The sequence below is a fragment of the Ammospiza nelsoni genome, chromosome 24 (genome assembly GCF_027579445.1).
Source record: "Ammospiza nelsoni isolate bAmmNel1 chromosome 24, bAmmNel1.pri, whole genome shotgun sequence".
In the NCBI taxonomy this organism is placed as follows: Eukaryota; Metazoa; Chordata; class Aves; order Passeriformes; family Passerellidae; genus Ammospiza; species Ammospiza nelsoni.
In genome coordinates, this window is record NC_080656.1 from 7,290,667 (window position 1) to 7,308,222 (window position 17,556).

Below are 17,556 nucleotides of genomic sequence, written 5' to 3' on the forward strand. Positions count from 1 at the left end.
AACTCTTATGTAAAGTCAGTCTTAGAAGCAGCAACTAACTAATCCTGGCACTTCCAGGTGAAGATATCCTCAGGAGATCCAAACCACACCACTGCCCCTCCCAAACGTCCCCAGTCAGAGCATTTGGGTGTGGGCACCTCACTCAGGGCCTTGTGTTCCTATTTTCCTCTCCCAAAACCATCTCAGCCCCGTCTCCCATCCCTGGAATTGGCCCCGGGGGATGAATGATGGGCTCACTCCTCTCCTGGAGAACCTGCCTCACCACAAACGGAGAGACCTCAGTGCGACCTTTCAGTGCTTGAGGGGCAGCTGCAATAGGTGGGGACACGGGGGAACGGCTTTAAACTAAAAGAGGAGGATTTAGGTGAGATCTGGGGAGGGAATTCTTTCCCGTGAGGGTGGGGACACCCTGGCACAGGGTGCCCAGAGAAGCTGTGGCAGCCCCATCACTGGAAGTGTTCAAGGCCAGGTTGGATGGGGGGCTTGGAGCGAGCTGGGGTAGTGGAAGGCCCATGCCCATGGCATAGGGTGGAAATGGGTGATTTTCAGGTCCGTTCCAACCCGAAAAACCGTTCTATAGCCCCGTGCAAACAGAACCGAAGCCGCAGCGCAGCCGCCGCCGCGCCAGCCCGGAGCCACGGAAAAAGCGCGGCTGGCAAGGAGGACAAACAGCTTTGGTTGACAGGGTAGTTGAAAAAGTAGGAAAAAAAGCCATTTTCGCCCGTATCACGGCAGCACCCACGCGACACTCGCACAGCCCGAGCCCGCGTGCGGCGGGAGGCCGGAACCGCGCGGCGCGGGGCCGCTCCCCGCAGCCCCCGCTCACCGAGGGGACCCTCCCGGGGCCCGGGCCCGGCTCCCCGCCGCCGTGGGGCCCCGCCCGCCCGCCGCTCACCGTGCCGCGGGCCCCGTCCGCCGCCCCGCGGGTGCCGCCGGTTGCCGGGAGCGCGGGCGCCGCCGCGGCCGCTGCCCCAGGGCCCGCCCCCTCCCCGCCATTGGCCGGCGGGGCGATGCGCGCCACCCCATTGGCCGCCGCGGAGGCAGGATGCATGACGTCACCGCGGCGGGGCCGCCGGGGCTGCGGTTGCCGTGGCGACGCGTGGGTACCGCCCGCGGCCCGGCCCGGTCCGTCCCGGCGCGTCCCGGCGCGTCCCGGCGGGGCGGGACGGGGCAGCGGGACGGGCACGGGCCGGGGGAGCGGCCAAGGGCCGCGGGCAGCGGGCAGGGCCGGGGCGGGTCTCTCGGCGAGCGCTTCCGCCGGCGGGCGGGCTTTCCGGGGCGGGTCCGTGCGCGCCGCCATGCCCGCCGCCGCCGCGCCGCCCGCCCGCCCCGGCGCGGCCGCCCCGCCGAGGCGCGGGGCGCTGCGGGCCCGCTGACCGCGTCCCCCGAGGGCTCCCCGCGGCCATGGCGCCCGCCTGGCCCTGGCTGCTGCTGTGGCTGGGCGTCGTGCGCGCCCTCCCGGCCCCGCCGCGCATCCGCCTGCCGCTGCGGGGCGGCGCGGCCCCGCCGTCGGGGCTCCGGCAGCGCCGGGCGCCGCTGGACGCCGAGCCCGACAGCGCCGGCAGCTTCGTGGACATGATCGACAACCTGCGGGGCAAGTCCGGGCAGGGCTACTACGTGGAGATGACGGTGGGCAGCCCCCCGCAGAAGGTGAGGTGGGAGGGGAGCCCCGCATCTCTCGCTTCCCCCGCATCTCCCTCATCCCCTGCATTCCCCGCACCCCGGCGGCTGCGGGTGCCGCTCCGGCCCGGTGCGGGGCTGCGGGGCGCGGAGCAGAAGCGCCGCGGGTGCCACCATGGCTTCGCGTGCCTCTCACCGCACGGCCCGGGCACCATTCCTGCTTCTCATCGCTCCGCTGATGCTTTTCCCGCTGCCTTTCGGCTAAAACTGGCCGCAGGGCCCCGCCGAAGGTGACCCCAGCGCTCCCGGGGCTGCCCGGGCGCAGGGGCCGGTGCTGCGTGTGCCTCTACGTGCGGGCGAGCCGGGCTGCATCGCTCCATCGCTCCATCGCTCCCTCCCCGCTCCCGAGCCGCGGGAGCCGCGCGGGCTGTGGGCGGCGGGCGGGTGGGATGTGGCTGCGCAGCCCCGTGCCCGCCTGGAGCGGGCACACGCGGGCACGGAGGGGCCCACGGCCGAGCCGCGCTTGGCAGCTCCTCCCAGCGCAGCCCCGGGCGCAGCTGCTGCCTGCCTCTGCCTGCTGCTCCCGGCCGCGGAAATTCTCCAGAAATCCTCCCGAGCTCGGCTTTCCCGGGCACCTCGTGATGGTTTTTGCTGCGCAGGAGTTGGGGCAGCGTGGGGAGACAAAGTGCAGGAAAATGGGATGGAAAGGGGGCCGGCAGAGCAGGCGTTGGTGCGTCACCAGGCTCTGATCCTGCTCCATCTTTTTGTCAGCATCCCTCACACGCTGCCCAGCTCGTGTGCCACCGTGTGCCTGCCTGCTGGGGACAGGGTGAGTGCTGAGTGCCAGGTGCCAGTCACACAGCGCAGGGCAACCAGCTCCTCCCCTGTTTTATGGACGAGATCGGGGAGGTTCCCACTGCAAAATCCTTTTGTGCCCATCCTGATCCCCATTGTCACCAGCAACAAGTCTGGCCCAGAGGTCCAGCTCGGTGATCGAGGCTCCAGTTCCTCCAAGCACAGGGCCACATTCCCTCATGCCTGCCATCAGCACTTTTTGGGTGCTGCCAGAACAGCCAGCACCCACACAGGCCCTGAAATAAAGGCTGGTTGTTCCCCACGAGCTGGCTGTGCTCTGTGTGCGTGGTGGGAGAGAGCAATGGGAGCAAGGAGTGGATGGAGGAACGACAGCACTGCCATGGAAATTGCATCTCTGGGAGCACTATTGTGTTGTCCTCGTGTGCCTGGGATACATTGCCTGTCAGGGTGTGTTTGGGAGGAAAAAAAAGGGAGGAGATTACTTCTAAAATCTGGTTTTAAATGTGATTTCATCATCTCCTGCCTGCCACGTGTCGCAGCTGCCAGATAATTTCTGTGCGAACCACCTGTTCCAGGCACCCGCGCCTTCCGGAGCCAGCCACCCTTTGGGCAGCATCTTCAGCCCTGGATTGCTTCCAAATGCAAACGTGGTGCCTGTGTGTGTGTCTGTGTGTGTGTGTGTGTGTGTGTGTGTGCTGGAGCAGAATCCCTCCGGGCACTGCAATGGAATGAGAGGATTCCTATGAAAGAGTTCTGCTGTGCCTCTGCAGGAAATTGGGAGCCTGCTTGCCCCGGGGTGGGTGCATCCTTCCCAAAGGCTCTCACGCAGCAGGGAGAGGGTGATCCATCTTCTCACCTTTCCTTTCACCTTCCCGATGCTGACAAGGAAGTTTCTGTGTCCCCTTGTGCTGTAATTTTGGTTCTGAGCCGTGCTGCACTGCCAAGTCACCGTCAGCAGCTGATTGCTCACACATTCCATGTGCCCAAGCGTGTTGGTTTCCCTGGCTCCCCAGAACGGGCTGATTCATAAACACACAGGGGAGAGGGGTGAGCCGAGCAGCAGGAGCTGGTGTTTTGGGACAGATGGCACAGGATTGGTGCCCCAGGAGCAGCGCACAGCTCTAGGGACGCGTGTGGCACAGAGCCAGTGCTGCTGCTGAGGTGCCTGGAGGGGCTGTCACTTCCAGGGACAGGTTTCAGGCAGTGCAGGGACTGCCACACATGTCCTGGCCTCCCCGGTTCACGTGCCATGTCCTGGCCTGAACGGATGGCTGGGCTGAGTCTCCAGGATCTGGGTCCTCTCCACGTGGGTGCTGTGCGTGACCCCTTCAGCAGGATGGAGCCTGTGAGAGTAAAAGCCCTCCCTGCCTCCTCTGCCTGCAGCGTCAGCTCAGCAGGTCCTTCTCCAGGGAAACCAGGCTCCTCTGGGTGCCCTGGGGATTGCAGATGAGCCGTGTGGATGGAGCAGGTGGCCCCTAATGGCACAGAGCCGGGAGCAGCCCTGGCAGTGCAGGTACCGGGTTGCCAGGCTGTGTGGTGGGTGCTGAGCTGGCACCTGCCCAGGGTGGGTAATGGGGGGGTGAAGGTGCTGCTCTGAGCTTTACCCACAGCCTGAAACGTTCCTCTTGGCAGGGAGGTGGAGCTGGGGCACTCAGGACGTGCCAGCCCCTGTCAGGGAGAGGAATCTGCAGCTGCAGCCGGCGCTGCTGCGATTAACACAAGCGCATTAACCTCCTTCCTCTGCCTCTGCCTGCACAGATTAGGGGCCAAAGCCCTGGAGCTGCTGCCCGGGGTGCTGCTGTGAGGCAGCTCCTGGGTCTGGGGCCAGGGCTTACCCCGAGCTGTGCTGCCCAGCAGAGCCAGGAGGCTCAGACAGCCCCAATCCCACCAGGGCAATCCCACCAGGGCAATCCCAGCCCTCTCCTGCCCCTCTCCTCACCAGGGCCACGGGCACGGGTCAGCTGAGGGCAGGATCAGGCTGGCCCACTCCTGGCCTGCCAGTGGGATGTTTGCCAGCATGGTAATCCTGCCCAGGCAGGAATGAATCGGGAGCAGGGCTCAGCATATGGGTGGTGATTAGCGGGCACAGGGACCGTGGGGGCTGCCCACCAGCCATGCTGCCCACCAGCAGTGCCAGCAAATCTGCTTTCCTGGCAGGGGCAGCCTGTGCACCCTGTGTTGCTGCCCCAAGACACCTGCCAAGTGGTTCCTGAGTCCTGCCTGTGGATTTGGGGGCTGAGGCTGAGCGAGGAGCTCACGCTCTGTTTGCACAGTGCAGGATGGTGTTTGCTCTTTGTGCAACTCCCTGATGTCGCTGCCTCCTGCTCCGCCTCCTCCTTCTCTCCTCTCTGGGCACAACAAAAGGGGGTCCCACTGCACTCATGGCCCTTCCTGTCTTTCTTCCTTCTGCAGCTGAATATCCTGGTGGACACAGGGAGCAGTAACTTCGCTGTGGGAGCTGCACCACACCCCTTCCTCCGGAGATACTACCAGCGGCAGCTGTGAGTATTGTGGGGGGACACAGGGCACAGCCTCTCGGGCACACTGCTTCTCCTTGCTGCAGGTCTGGCCAGACCCTGCCAGGCATGACCTGGCCTCTGGAGTGGCTGGGTGCACACAAACCCTGCTGGTCTGACTCGTCCCTTTGCCGCCCTTGCAGGTCCAGCACCTACCGTGACCTGCGGAAGGGGGTGTACGTGCCCTACACCCAGGGCAAGTGGGAAGGGGAGCTGGGCACTGACCTTGTCACCATCCCCCACGGCCCCAACGTCACTGTCAGAGCCAACATCGCTGCCATCACGGAGTCTGACAAATTCTTCATCAACGGCTCCAACTGGGAAGGGATCCTGGGGCTGGCTTATGCCGAGATTGCCCGGGTAAGTCCTGGCTGGCAGTCCTGGATGTCAGCACCAAAACGTTTCAGTTGCCTTTTTCCTTGTCCCTGTTTGTCCCCTGGGGCACAGCAGTGCTGCTGAGGGGAGCTCCCCTGGGTGCAGAGAGCTCCTGGAGAAGGGACAGCACTGACACATCCCTGTCCTGCCTCTGCTCTCTCTGCCACCAGCCCGACGACAGCCTGGAGCCCTTCTTTGACTCCCTGGTGAAGCAGACGCGGGTGCCCAACATCTTCTCCCTGCAGCTGTGCGGGACAGGCTTCTCTCCCAACGAGACAGAGGCCGTGGCCTCGGTGGGAGGCAGCATGGTGAGCCCTGCACAGGTGGCTGGGGGGTTCCTCTGTGGCACTGCCAGCGCGTGGTGGCAGCGCCGTCCTGTCTGCCCTGCAGATCATCGGGGGCATCGACCGCTCGCTGTACGTGGGTGACATCTGGTACACCCCCATCCGCAAGGAGTGGTACTACGAGGTCATCATCGTCAAGCTGGAGGTCAACGGGCAGGACCTGAACATGGACTGCAAGGAGGTGAGTGGGCAGTGGTGGCACTGCCCCACGGGCACTGGAGACACCCAGCATTGCTCAGGGGAGTGGGCTGGGGTCCTGCACCTGGATCACTCCTCCTTTCTGCCCCCAGTACAACTACGACAAGAGCATTGTGGACAGCGGGACCACCAACCTCAGGCTGCCTAAGAAGGTGTTTGAGGCTGCGGTGAAATCCATCAAAACAGCATCTTCGGTCAGTGGAACCCATCCCTTCCCCACGGGCACAGCCCAGGGGGCTGAGGCAGTGTGGCTGCCCCTCACCAGCCTGGCATCTCTGCTGCCTGCCCAGCTTGGCCCCGCTCACCTCCCCTTTCCCTCTGGCAGACGGAGAAGTTCCCAGACGGCTTCTGGCTGGGGGAGCAGCTGGTTTGCTGGCAGGTCGGCACCACCCCCTGGCACATCTTCCCGGTGCTGTCCCTCTACCTGATGGGGGAGGCCACCAACCAGTCCTTCCGGATCACCATCCTGCCCCAGGTGAGTACTGGGCTGGCCAGAGCCGGGCTGGAGAGGGCAGGGCACGGCTGGGTGGGCACAGCTGCCTCCCGTGCCCCTTCCCTGAGCGCTCCTCTGCCCCCGCAGCAATACCTGCGCCCGGTGGAGGACGTGGCCACCTCTCAGGATGACTGCTACAAGTTTGCCATCTCCCAGTCCTCCACAGGCACCGTCATGGGCGCTGTGATCATGGAGGGTTTCTACGTGGTGTTCGACCGCGCCCGCAAGCGCATCGGCTTTGCCGTCAGCGCCTGCCATGGTGAGCTGGGCCCACGGGGAGGCGTGGAGGGGACATGGGTGTATGTCACAGACATCTTCTATGAAAAACCCTTTCCTCCTAAGAAGCTGAGAGGCCTCAGGGACAAAATGTAAACAATGGTTATCTGCTGCTGTGGGATGCAACAGGTGCATCTGGGATTGGTCTCCTAGAGTTGTTTCTAATTAATGGCAAATCACAGTGAGCTGGCTCGGGCTCTCTGTCCGAGACAGAAGCTTTTGTTATCATTCTTTATTTTTCTATTATTATCTAGACTTCAGATGAAATCCTTTCTTCTATTCTTTTAGTATAGTTTTAATATAATATGATATAACATAACATAACATATAACATAACATAACATAATATATATCATAAAATAATAAATGAAGCCTTCTGAGACATGGAGTCAGATCCTCATCTCTTCCCTCATCCTTGGAGCCCTCTGAACACGGTCACAGGTGTGCAGACACCAGACCCTGCCTCCCTTCCCGCATGGGCATGGAGGGCAGTGGGTGTGCAGACACCAGACCCTGCCTCCCTTCCCGCAGTGCACGACGAGTTCCGGACGGCGGCGGTGGACGGGCCCCACCTGCACTCCAACATGGAGGACTGCGGCTACAACATCCCGCAGACGGACGAGTCCACGCTGATGACCATCGCCTACGTCATGGCGGCCATCTGCGCCCTCTTCATGCTGCCCCTGTGCCTCATGGTGTTCCAGTGGCGCTGCTTCCGCTGCCTGCGGCGGGACCACGACGACTTTGCCGACGACATCTCCCTGCTGAAGTGAGGGCAGAGCGGGCGCAGCCCCGGGGCTGCAGGTGAGGCAGCAGGGCAGGGCCTCGCTCCCGGGCTGTGGTGGAGTGTGGGGAGCTCACCCTGGGGACTCGGTGTCCATCAGGGCCAGCAGCCAGGGGAGCCCCAGCCCGGGCTCCATTCGTCTGGGAGCTGCAGCAGGAGCGTGGCACTGGGCACTGGGAGAGCTCAGCAACCCCATCCTGGGCGCTGGGGGCAGCTTCTGTGCTCCAGCACCAGGACGGGACCAAGCTCTCCCACCCAGCCTTGCCTGGCTTGATGGAGTGATGCCGATGAGCCATCCCCTGCCTGTCCCCTTCCATCCCTGTGCATCCCTTTCCAGCTCGCCCCGTGGGGAAGCTGCCAGCCCAGGCTCTCCTGCAGGGAGCTGTGCTGCAGCTGTGCCTCCCCTGTGATTCCCTGCACTGAGCCAGACTCCAGGGATCATCCTGGAGCCATCCAGCCTCGGGCTTTTCAGAGACAGCCCTGCAGGGCCAGCCTGGGCTGCCCAGACAGGGCTTTCCCTCCTGCCCTGCTGCCCCTACAGCGCTCACTCTCACATTTTCCCTGCATTTTCCTGCCTTCCCGAGCTGTGCTGCTGTTGCTGCCAGCCCCAGGACTTCCTGCACCCTCCTGGGACAGGCAGGAGCAGGCACCCATCCTCTCCTGGGACAGGCAGGAGCAGGCACCCATCCTCTCCCCACATCACATGGCATGGGAAGCTCCCTGCCCTGGCTTCCAGCATCAGCAGCAGCTGCCATGCAGAAGCCAGTGCCAGCAGCGGGGTTCCCAGCCCTGGCAGGGGCTGCTCCCCAGCCCACCCAGCCCTTTGTAAGCCATAGGGGAGCCTGGACCCCCCTGCAGCCCTCCAGCTCACCGCCAGCGCACCCCACGGCACAGCAGCTCCTCCCTGCTCACTCCACACGTCCAGGCCTGGCTGTGAGACACCCTGGCATCCCGGGGACAGGCGGCAGCTGCAGGAACTGCAGCGTTTATTGTTTTGTAAACACATGGTTGTATTTATTTTTTTCTTTTTACAAAGCGTGTCACTGGTAGCGCGTTGAGAGCGTGTACAGAGCCGGTCCCACGTGTACAGAGCACGGCTGCCTCTCACCTGTACAGTATATCCATATATCTCTATTTTTAATTCTAGCCCTGAAAGCCACTGTTCCAACGTTAGGGGTCGGTCCTGTTTTGTTTTGGGGTTTTTTTTAAATCTTTTTAGCCTTCTGCTCAGCCATTGTTGGCAGCGCGCAGGGCCAGGGCTCACAGTGCGGCCACGTGTGTGTGGTGGGAGATGTGGTGGTGGCTCGAGGAGGGGCTGCAGGGCTGGAGCACGAAGAGCAGTGGCTCCAAGCCCAGAGGACCCTGAGCACAGAAGGCACCTCTGTCCTCAGAGAGGATTTTCAGCGTGTGAGGATCCTCCCCGTGCTGCAGGATCACCGTCCCTTCCCCAGAGCAGACACCTGTGACCCTGCAGGCAGTGCTAGTGCTGTATTCCCTTGCTTCTCTGCCTCCAGCCTGGGTAGGAAAGGGCTCAGACACGGAGATTCCACAGTTGAAAGGCATCACTCCTCCATGAACGCAGAGGGGATACCTGCAGTGCCAGGGCTGAGCTGGCAGCTGCCCACGGAGCCACCGGGTCAGGCAGGGACAGACTGAGCACCCACAGCACTCACCGAGCACAGAGCTTGTTAATTAACCCCTGCAGCCAAACGTCGCTCTGGGAGGGCAGCGAGGGAGCCAGGAAACACCGGCAGAGTAGGAGACCAGCCACCCTGCAGGGGCACTGCCACAACAGCCCCCACACTGCCCCTGCTCACACCGAGCCCCCAGCCCCGCTCCAGACCCCACCCAGCCACTCCCTGCAAGAGGACAACGCTCTCCCCCCACCCTCGTGCCTGCCCAGGACCCCAGAGACTCTGTTGTGGACCACTGCCTTAAAACATGCCCTGAGAGCTGGGTGGGCACCGGGGCTGCCCTGCCCTGGGGGAGAGGGGCTGCCAGCAGTGCCCAGTTCTGCAGCAGGTGGGCACTGGGGCTGCCAGCAATGCCCAGTTCTGCAGCAGGTGGGCACCAGAGTGCCCTTGGGGCTGCCAGCAGTGCCCAGTTCCTGCCACAGACTGCCAGGGAAGGGAGGGGGGATTTTTAGAGAGTCATTGCCAGATTTTCAGCGGTGCTGAGCACCTCGCAATCCCACCGAGGTCCATGGAGAAAGGGTTGGTGAGCCAGCCCACTCTAGCAGGAAGGACAGGAGGGGGAACGCAGGAATTCTGACGGGTTGGTTTATCCCGAGCTGCAGCGCAGCCGCGTCCCTGCGCTCCCTCCCCGGGCCCAGGGACAGCAGGGGAGGGCATGGGACAGGATGGGACCACGGGCTGTCGCTGGAGGCTCCAGTACTCTGTAACCCAGTGTCTATGTAAGAACAATGAATGTTAACACAGTAAATTATTATGACATTAAAATAAATGACCACAAAAATCGGCTCTTGGTCCACAACTCGTTCGCTGGCACGAGGGGAAAAAGCAGGTGAGGAGTGGCAGGGATTGGGGCAGCAGGTGATGAGGAATGGCCCTAGGAAAGGAGCTGATGGGAGCCAAGTGGGCAGGGGTGGTTCCCAGCAAGCAGGGAACGCTGACCCTCATTTGGAAGAAGCCAGCAAGGCTGCAGATAAGAAATGAGGAGCTGCAGCAAATCACTGCATAATATACACACTTTATTTATGAATTTGTATGTTTACAGACTTTCTATACACACATTACCTATATAATAAAAATGTACATGTGTATACATGATCGTATAAATATAGAACTGTAGAAATCTTAGAACTGATCCTGTCTATTCACAGCAACTCCTCCCAGGGGCCCACGCTGTCCCAGCAGCCGTCATTTGAGGCTTGGGCAAAAGGGGCAAGTGTCATTCGTGTTGGTCTGTGCCCAGAATTTGATGCACTGGAAGAGAGAGAATTAGTCAAGAGCCACTGGCCCAACCCAGAGGTGCCGTCATTGTCCACTTGATTCAGGGGTGGTGTCCTTTGCTCCTGCAGCCTCCAGCACAAGGTCACCGTGAGGAAGGAGCCCTTGTCACCCCTGCAGGACCATCAGGCCCTCCTCAACGGGAGTTTCCATTTCCTTGGGCCACCGAGGCCACAGAGCTGTTGGGATGGGGGGCTGCCCACACAGGTGACCCACTGCCAGATCCATGGGACAGGAATGTCCCCTCCTCTTGCCAGGAGCTCCTGTCTGGCACCCCCACCCAGACACCTGGGCAGCAGTGGCAGCTCTCCCCTGACCCTGTGTTCCAGATCCTTCCAGACTGCCTTGCTCCAGCATCCAACCCTCACAGACACAGGCTCAGGGACACAAGGGCAGCCTGCTCCTAAAGCCACCACACCCTGGCCATGCAGGGTGGCCCAGCCAAGAGTAAAGGATGGGATGACAGGATGCAGGAAAGCTGTTTATTGATCATACCCTTCTCCTGGCAAGGTGTCAGGACAAGAAGGACTCGGGAAGGGTCACCTGGAAGGACCAGGAGGAGGCTCTGAGCAGAACACACTCACCTCCTTGTGCAGCACGTGTGAGCAGGCCATGGGGTGAAGGTCACCGGGCTGCACGAGCTTCTGGCACATCAGACACAGCTTACAGGCAGCTGGGGTCTGGGAGGAGGCAGGCAAGTCAGACACACAGCTCTGATGAGATTCAGCTGCAGCCTGAGGCCACAGTCCCCTCTGCCCACAGCCATCACACCCTGAGAGCCACCATCGTGTCTGTGTCCCTGCGTTCCAGTGTGAAACCCAAAGGATCTGTGCCCCAGTCCTCCCCCCTTCACCTCAGCAGCCAGGCAGCTGTGTGAGGAGAGCTCCCAGCTCCAGGGGCTCATCCCATCCCTCCAGGACACCCCAGACAGGCTCCCCCTCCCCAGTCCAGCCAAGCATCCTCACGTGTGACGCCGTTCCTGGGTAGGCGACCTGGGCCGGGGGCAGGAACATGGGTGTGCTGATCTGAGGCAGGGGAGCAGAGAACATGGGGGCCCTGATCCGGCCCAGAGGCTGCAGCGAGGCAGAGGAGGCACGTCAGAACAGCCCAGGGAGGAAAGGACAGAGGAGTCACCCCAGGGAAAACCATTCCCTGGTTACGCTGCAGTCAGCAGCACAGGGAGCCCAGCGGACAGCCCTGACGCACAGCCCGAGCTCTATGGGGAGCCAGGGAGCAGGGGCAGCAGCTCTCCTGCTCCCCAGCAGCTCTCCTGCTCCCCAGCAGCTCTCCTGCTCCCCAGGCAGCTCTCCTGCTCCCCAGGCCCCCCTGCAGCCCCCAGGCTGTCCCACCTGAGCACCGGCCGCTGCCCGCTCCTGCTGCTCTGCCAGCTTGGCTGCCACCAGCTGGTTCAGCTCCTCCATGGTCAGGCCGGCCATGGTCCTGCGGGCAGTCTTGATCTGCTGCAGGATGTTGGTCAGCTGGGCCCTGCGTGGACAGCAGCCTGCTAAGAGCTCCTGGTGCTCACACACCGGGATCCCTCAGCCACCGCTGCCCGGGGGACGCCGTGCGCTTCCCCTCCACCCTCCAGGTGAGGTGAGCCACGTGCTGAGGAGCTTCTCTCCTCAAAGCACTGGGGAAAGAGCAGGGAACCCCCCCAGCCAGGCTGGGGGGGCCGTGCCCAGATATCCCTGCAAAGCTCCCAGTGATCCCCATCCCCAGCACTAGGGCAGACCTGCTGGAGACCACCACCTCTGCCTGCCTCCCTTCCCAGAGCCCCCACGGACACCAGGAGCCCCCCATGCCCTGATCCCAGCTCCCAGCGCCCTCACAAGCCCCTGCCCCCCAAAACCCCTGGCAGAGCCTTACTTGTTGCACTGAGGGAAGCGGGTGAGCAGCTTCTCCAGCAGCTTCTCCAGCTTGTCGGCCGGCTGGGCCCGGGGGAACTCGGGGGCACCGCCCAGGCCGGGCGGAGGAGGGATGGGGGCAGCGGGCGCCATGTGGGGGCTGTGGGTGCCCAGCAGAGATGCCACCACCGGGCTGCTCCTGCCCTGGGAGGCGGGCAGGGGTGGGGAGGGCTGGTTGGGCCTGGACATGGCGGGGTTCAGCAGGGGGAAGGACAGAGCCCGGGGATCGGCGCTGGGCATGACCATGGGGACGGGCACGGGCCCGATGGGGAAGGGCAGCCGGGGGGTCAGGGAGGGGCTGGGCTGGAATGCCGTCAGCATGAAATCTGTCTGAGAAAGAAAAGCAGGGCAGGAGGGAAAGGCTGGTTAGAGTGAGAGCTCCTGGAAGCAGAGCTGAGTGCCCTCCTCTGCAGGCAAGGTGGGAACTGCAGGCACTGGCGGCTGAAAGTGAAGGAGACCCTTCCCCTCCTCTCTCATAAGCCCAGAGAGGGAATGGGCCACCCCACACATGGCCAGCACCAGGCAGGCTGTGCCAGGGCCTGGCAGCACCACGCTGTGGGGCTGGAGAGGCACTCACTTCTGAAGGTGGAGGAGGCAGCGTTGGTGTTGGGATCTGGGGGAGGCTGCTCAGCTTTGTGCCATTCCTCACCATCTGGATGTGGTCATTGAACTGATCCTGGCAGAGAGGGAAGAAAACAGGATTGTTTATCAAAGCTGAGCGAGTTTGGGGCATCTAAACCAGGGGGTGGCAGGCCCTAAAGTGGCACTGTTTGGCTCCACAAAAGAAGGGAGAGGAGCTGAAGGGAGGAACACTGTGTATGTGAAGGGCTCACTGTGTGTGTGAAGAACTGCTCACTGCTAGGCGGGGAGAGGTCAGCAGAACTTACTCGGACACTCTGCTTGGTCATACGTATCCTGTTGAGCCTCATCTCCCACTCCTGCTTCGGCCTCATGGTCTCCAGCGTGGGTGGTGCAGACCTGCAAGCACAGCTGAACTTTCCCACTTGCAACTGTGCTCTCACTGGCTGCGAGGTGGGAACAGCAACCCCCACACCCCCCTGGCTTCCCCTCCTCCAGAGGGGTGGGAAGGGCTCACCCCCAGTGAGGCACCCCACAAGGGAGAGGGACTGACCTGGGGGACACACACAGCCAGCAGCACTGGCTGGTGAACAGTGACAGGGAACAAGCACAGCCCCACACGCCCTTGCTGTGGGACATTACTGAATCACACCAAGAAAACCACAGCAAATCCTGAACTATTCCAGTCCAACCTCCAAGGTAAGCAGAGGAAGAGGAGATGGGGACACCTGAGGGACCCTCCCTGCCACTTCTGACACATCACAGACTTACTTGAGGTAGGTGAGGTGTAGCTCTGCTTCTTTTTCTGCTTCTTCTAGTTTCAACACCAGCAGCTCCTTCCGGCTCTCCAGGGACAGGATCTGTGGACAGAGGCTCAGTTTTGTACTCCCATTTCTTGCTGCCAGCCCAGGCACTGGGCACGGCTCCCTGCTAACGCTCCCTGCACTGACACGTGTTCATCTCTCCTCTTATCCCACAGAGCGGGACTTGGCCTTGCTCCTGATTTCACAGCACTGCCCATCACCCAGCTGGAACCTCAAACCAGCCACTCTGCAGGGCAGGAGTCACCTGCTCACCTCTGCCTTCCAGGCCCGCTCTGTCTCCTCGAGAATGTTCCTGTTGATTTCATTGTGCTGGTTCTTCAGCTTGTCCAGCTCCATCTCCCACAGCTGCCTGCACACAGAACAGAGCAGAGCAGAGCAGAATGAGCCCCCCCAGGCTCAGGCACTGGAACGGCCCCAGAGGATGGATCCCAGGAGCTCTGGATGGCTGGAACATGGCAGATCAGCAGTCTCCAGCCCGTGACACCAGCCCCAGCTCCCTGGGCTGTGTGAGTCTCTGTCCCAGCAGTGAGCTGCTCCAGAGCACACAAACAAGCAGCGTGCAAAGACACTGGGCCAAACAAGGGGAATTCCTCTCAGCAAAATTCAGTCCAACCCCAGGGAAGATCTGAACCAGGAATCAACACGAGCAGCTCTGCTGTTCTGATCCTGGAGAAGTTTAAAGCTGGGCATTTCCACCTGTGCTTTGGGAACACCTGGAGCACCTCTGCCCAGCTCTAAATACCCAGAGTTTAGTGCAGCTGGACAGCTGTGGGGAACAGACAGGGCCATCAGTCTGCCCTAATTCTGGGGAGGTGAAGCTCAGTCAGAAGTAGCAGTTACAAGCTGAGTCAATGACCAAGCACAAGCTCTAATCTTGTGGGATCTTTATGTCACAAGCACCCAGGAGTCTGCTTGTGACTGGGATCAAGGAAGATTTAATCCAGAGCCCTGATGCTGAAAGAGGAGATAAAACCTCTAGGGCACGTAAGTGGCCAGCAGTGCTGGCTCACTGTCTCTGCTCTGTCCCAACCAAAGCACTGGATTCTCTCTGAGGCAGAATGACAGGAAGGAACAGTGCTCTGGGCAGCACTAATCAGGTGAGGGATAAGAGCCTTACTTCTCATCAGACTGCTCTGCAATCAGAGAGGCAATCTTGTTTTCCTTCTCCTCCTGCTCCTTCAGCAACCTGCACGGGAGAAAAGGGACAGCACAGCTGGAACCCCAACACAGCAGGGCCCACATCCAAACATCCCCATCCCCACACCACGGGCTGGGGAGGGCTCCCTGCAATGTGTGTGGGAAAACAGCCACCAAAAACAGCCTCTGGAGCACAAATCCTGCTGTCTCATGACACTGCACAAAGCTGTGGCACAGAACCAGGCTGGCTGCAGGCAGCTGCGCTGCTCCCCCAGCACGTGCTCTGCCACCGTCACTTGGGGGAAAAGGGCTGAGCACTCGGAGCCATCACTGCAGGAGTTTTACCCAAAAACACCACTGAGCCTCAGAATAAAAACCAGAGCTCTATGACATAACAGAATGGCTCCATAAAAATGTTAATTCAAATACAGGGCCTATCCTAAATTCATCCGTGTACAGGTCTGACCTAAATACTCACTGCTTCCTAAAAGTTTAAAGCTCTTTGCTCCATCAGGTTTCTATCACGGTTAAGCAAGGTCTTCTTCCCCAAAAATACTTTATGTTCTGTACAAATACCTTCTGCCTTTCTCACAGAGTTTCTCAATTTCAGCTTTGAGATCCTGCTCTTTCTGCAGGAATTCTTTCTTTTCTTTCTCCATCTTCTTCTTAGTCTCTTCTCGCTTGATCGTAACATCCTGAATGGCTTTCAGGATCTCCTGGAGTAAAAGAAACATCACACAGATATAGAGCAAAATTACCAAGTAACGGTTTTGATTTAAAATACTTTTTTTTTAGATTAATTGGTTAATGAGATTACACAGCAAAGTCTTTATTTTTAGCAGATTGAGTCAAGATATAAATTGGTTATTATGAGGAAACTGAGGAGACTGATGCTCTGGACTGCAGGTTCTCCTGCCTCTTCATAAAGACTTTAAAATTAATTACAGGGCAGGTTAAACAAAAGCAGCTCTTCACCAAATACCTGGTGGTTTTTCATCTCCTCTTCCCTCCGCTGCTGGAGCTGCTTGAGCTGGACCTGCAGCTGATTCTCCACCTGCCTCTGTTTGTCCAACACCTCCTGGTAGCGCTCCTTCAGCAAGGCCCTCTCGGACATCATCTTGTCCTGCAGGGGAGAGGACAAGGACAGCCTGTAACAGACTTCAAGGCTGACACTTGATGGACTTGGTCTTTTCCAACTGCAACGATTCTGTGATTCTGTTTTGACAGGAATCAAGTGAGAAGAACAGCTCCAGCTCCTGTGCCTGGGAGTGTGAGCAGCAGAGCCTGAGCACAGGGCTTTGATACCCACCAGGTTCTTCTCAATGTCCTGGTCTGTGTTCACGTCTGCATCAGCCGCCTTGAAGTCGGTCTGTGAAGGGACATGATTGAGATCAGACCCTGCAGTGACCAGAGAGGGACTCCAGGCCCTCCCTGGCACCTGCTCCAGTGCTCTGCCACCCTCCACAGAAAGGAGATCTCTGTCATATTGTGATGACACTTATCATTTTAGTTTACGGCCATTGTTCCTCATCCTATAGCTAGGCACCAACAAAAAGAAGCTGGCACCATCCTCTGACACCCCCTGGAGATATTTATATGCATTAATGGGATCCCCTCTCAGACTTATCTAGCCCAACCGAGCCCAGCTCCTGCAGCCTCTCCTTCTAGAGAGATGCTCCAAACCCCTCATCATCTTCACAGCCTCCACTTCACCCTTCTTCAGTAGCTCCTTCTCTTTCTTGTACTGAGCAGCCCAGACCTAAACACGGCACTCCAGGTGTGGCCTCATTAGGGTCAAATTTTAATTAAAGATTAATTAAAATTCAAGCAGAGGACCGGGTATACAGCAGTGGTACTGATGTGTTCTACCCTTCAGTCACGGCTTACTCAGTTCTTTGTCCTCTGGGTTCCCCAGGAGCCTTGCAGAGCCCTGGCCCCGCAAAGCACAACCCCGGAGCGAGCTGCACCCACCTGCACGGCGGAGCCCCGGGGAGCTACAGGAGCCCCGGGAGCTGCACCCACCTGCACCGCGATGTTCTGCGACGGCCTGGCCGGGGCCGCCTCCTCGTCGGGCTCCTCGGCCACCGCTCCGCTCTGTCCCGCGGCCTCTGCGCCGCCGGGCCCGGGCTCCGCATCGCCGCCGGGGCCGGGGGCGGCCGCGGGCTCCGCGTCCCCGCCGGGCCCGGGCTCGCTGGGGCTCTCCGGGGCGGAGAGCGGGCTCCCGCTGCGGAACGGGGAATGGCTCAGCCGCGGCCGCGTCCCGGCTCCATCCCGGCCCCATCCCGGCCCCATCCCGGTTCCATTCCCGCTCCATCCCGGCCCCATCCCCGCCCCATTCCCGCTCCATCCCGGCCGCATCCCGGCCCCATTCCCGCTCCATCCCGGCCCTATTCTCGCCCTATCCCGGCCCCATCCCCGCTCCATCCCGGCCCCATCCCGGTTCCATTCCCGCTCCATCCCGGCCGCATCCCGGCCCTATTCTCGCCCTATCCCGGCCCCATCCCCGCTCCATCCCGGCCCCATTCCCGCTCCATTCCGGCCCCATCCCCGCCCCATCCCGGTTCCATCCCCGCCCCATCCCGGTGCGCTGCCGCCCCGCCGGGCCCCCCCGTTACCTGCCGGGCGGCGCGGCGGGGCCGGGCTCGCAGAGGCGCGGCGGCTCGGGGCCGTCGCCCTGCGCCTGTTCCAGCGCCATGGGGGCGGCTGCGGGGCTGGGCCGGG

At 61.0% G+C, this 17,556-nt stretch overlaps 2 protein-coding genes across 2 annotated transcripts; one reads left to right on the forward strand and one right to left on the reverse strand.

Moving 5' to 3' along the window:
* The first annotated feature begins 1,404 nt into the window (after window positions 1-1,404).
* Window positions 1,405-9,900, forward strand: BACE1 (beta-secretase 1). The gene is made up of 9 exons (XM_059488204.1): window positions 1,405-1,650; window positions 4,849-4,937; window positions 5,096-5,312; window positions 5,498-5,635; window positions 5,718-5,852; window positions 5,962-6,063; window positions 6,195-6,344; window positions 6,450-6,621; window positions 7,170-9,900. The coding sequence occupies exons 1-9, from the start codon at window positions 1,405-1,407 to the stop codon at window positions 7,409-7,411; spliced, it is 1,491 nt and encodes a 496-aa protein (XP_059344187.1). The 3' UTR covers window positions 7,412-9,900.
* Window positions 9,901-10,115: 215 nt separating this feature from the next.
* On the reverse strand, window positions 10,116-17,127 carry RNF214 (ring finger protein 214). The gene is made up of 14 exons (XM_059488197.1): window positions 16,858-17,127; window positions 16,145-16,204; window positions 15,818-15,958; window positions 15,412-15,551; window positions 14,816-14,884; window positions 13,951-14,047; window positions 13,646-13,734; window positions 13,183-13,273; window positions 12,873-12,971; window positions 12,258-12,625; window positions 11,741-11,876; window positions 11,357-11,464; window positions 10,976-11,071; window positions 10,116-10,367 (listed from the first exon to the last, which is right to left on the reverse strand). The coding sequence occupies exons 1-14, from the start codon at window positions 17,125-17,127 to the stop codon at window positions 10,302-10,304; spliced, it is 1,830 nt and encodes a 609-aa protein (XP_059344180.1). The 3' UTR covers window positions 10,116-10,301.
* Between the last annotated feature and the right edge of the window lie 429 nt (window positions 17,128-17,556).

Excerpts from the sequence above, each read along its gene's own strand:
- BACE1 (XM_059488204.1), top strand. The coding sequence starts at position 1,405 with ATGGCGCCCGCCTGGCCCTGGCTGCTGCTGTGGCTGGGCGTCGTGCGC. Across the intron at positions 5,636-5,717 it reads CCTCGGTGGGAGGCAGCATG|ATCATCGGGGGCATCGACCG; the intron begins GTGAGCCCTGCA and ends TCTGCCCTGCAG. Across the intron at positions 6,622-7,169 it reads TGCCGTCAGCGCCTGCCATG|TGCACGACGAGTTCCGGACG; the intron begins GTGAGCTGGGCC and ends CCCTTCCCGCAG.
- RNF214 (XM_059488197.1), bottom strand. The coding sequence starts at position 17,127 with ATGGGGCCGGGATGGGGCCGGGATGGAGCCGGGACGCGGCCGCGGCTG. Across the intron at positions 15,959-16,144 it reads AGGACATTGAGAAGAACCTG|GACAAGATGATGTCCGAGAG; the intron begins GTGGGTATCAAA and ends TCTCCCCTGCAG. Across the intron at positions 13,735-13,950 it reads AGCGGGCCTGGAAGGCAGAG|ATCCTGTCCCTGGAGAGCCG; the intron begins GTGAGCAGGTGA and ends CTCTGTCCACAG.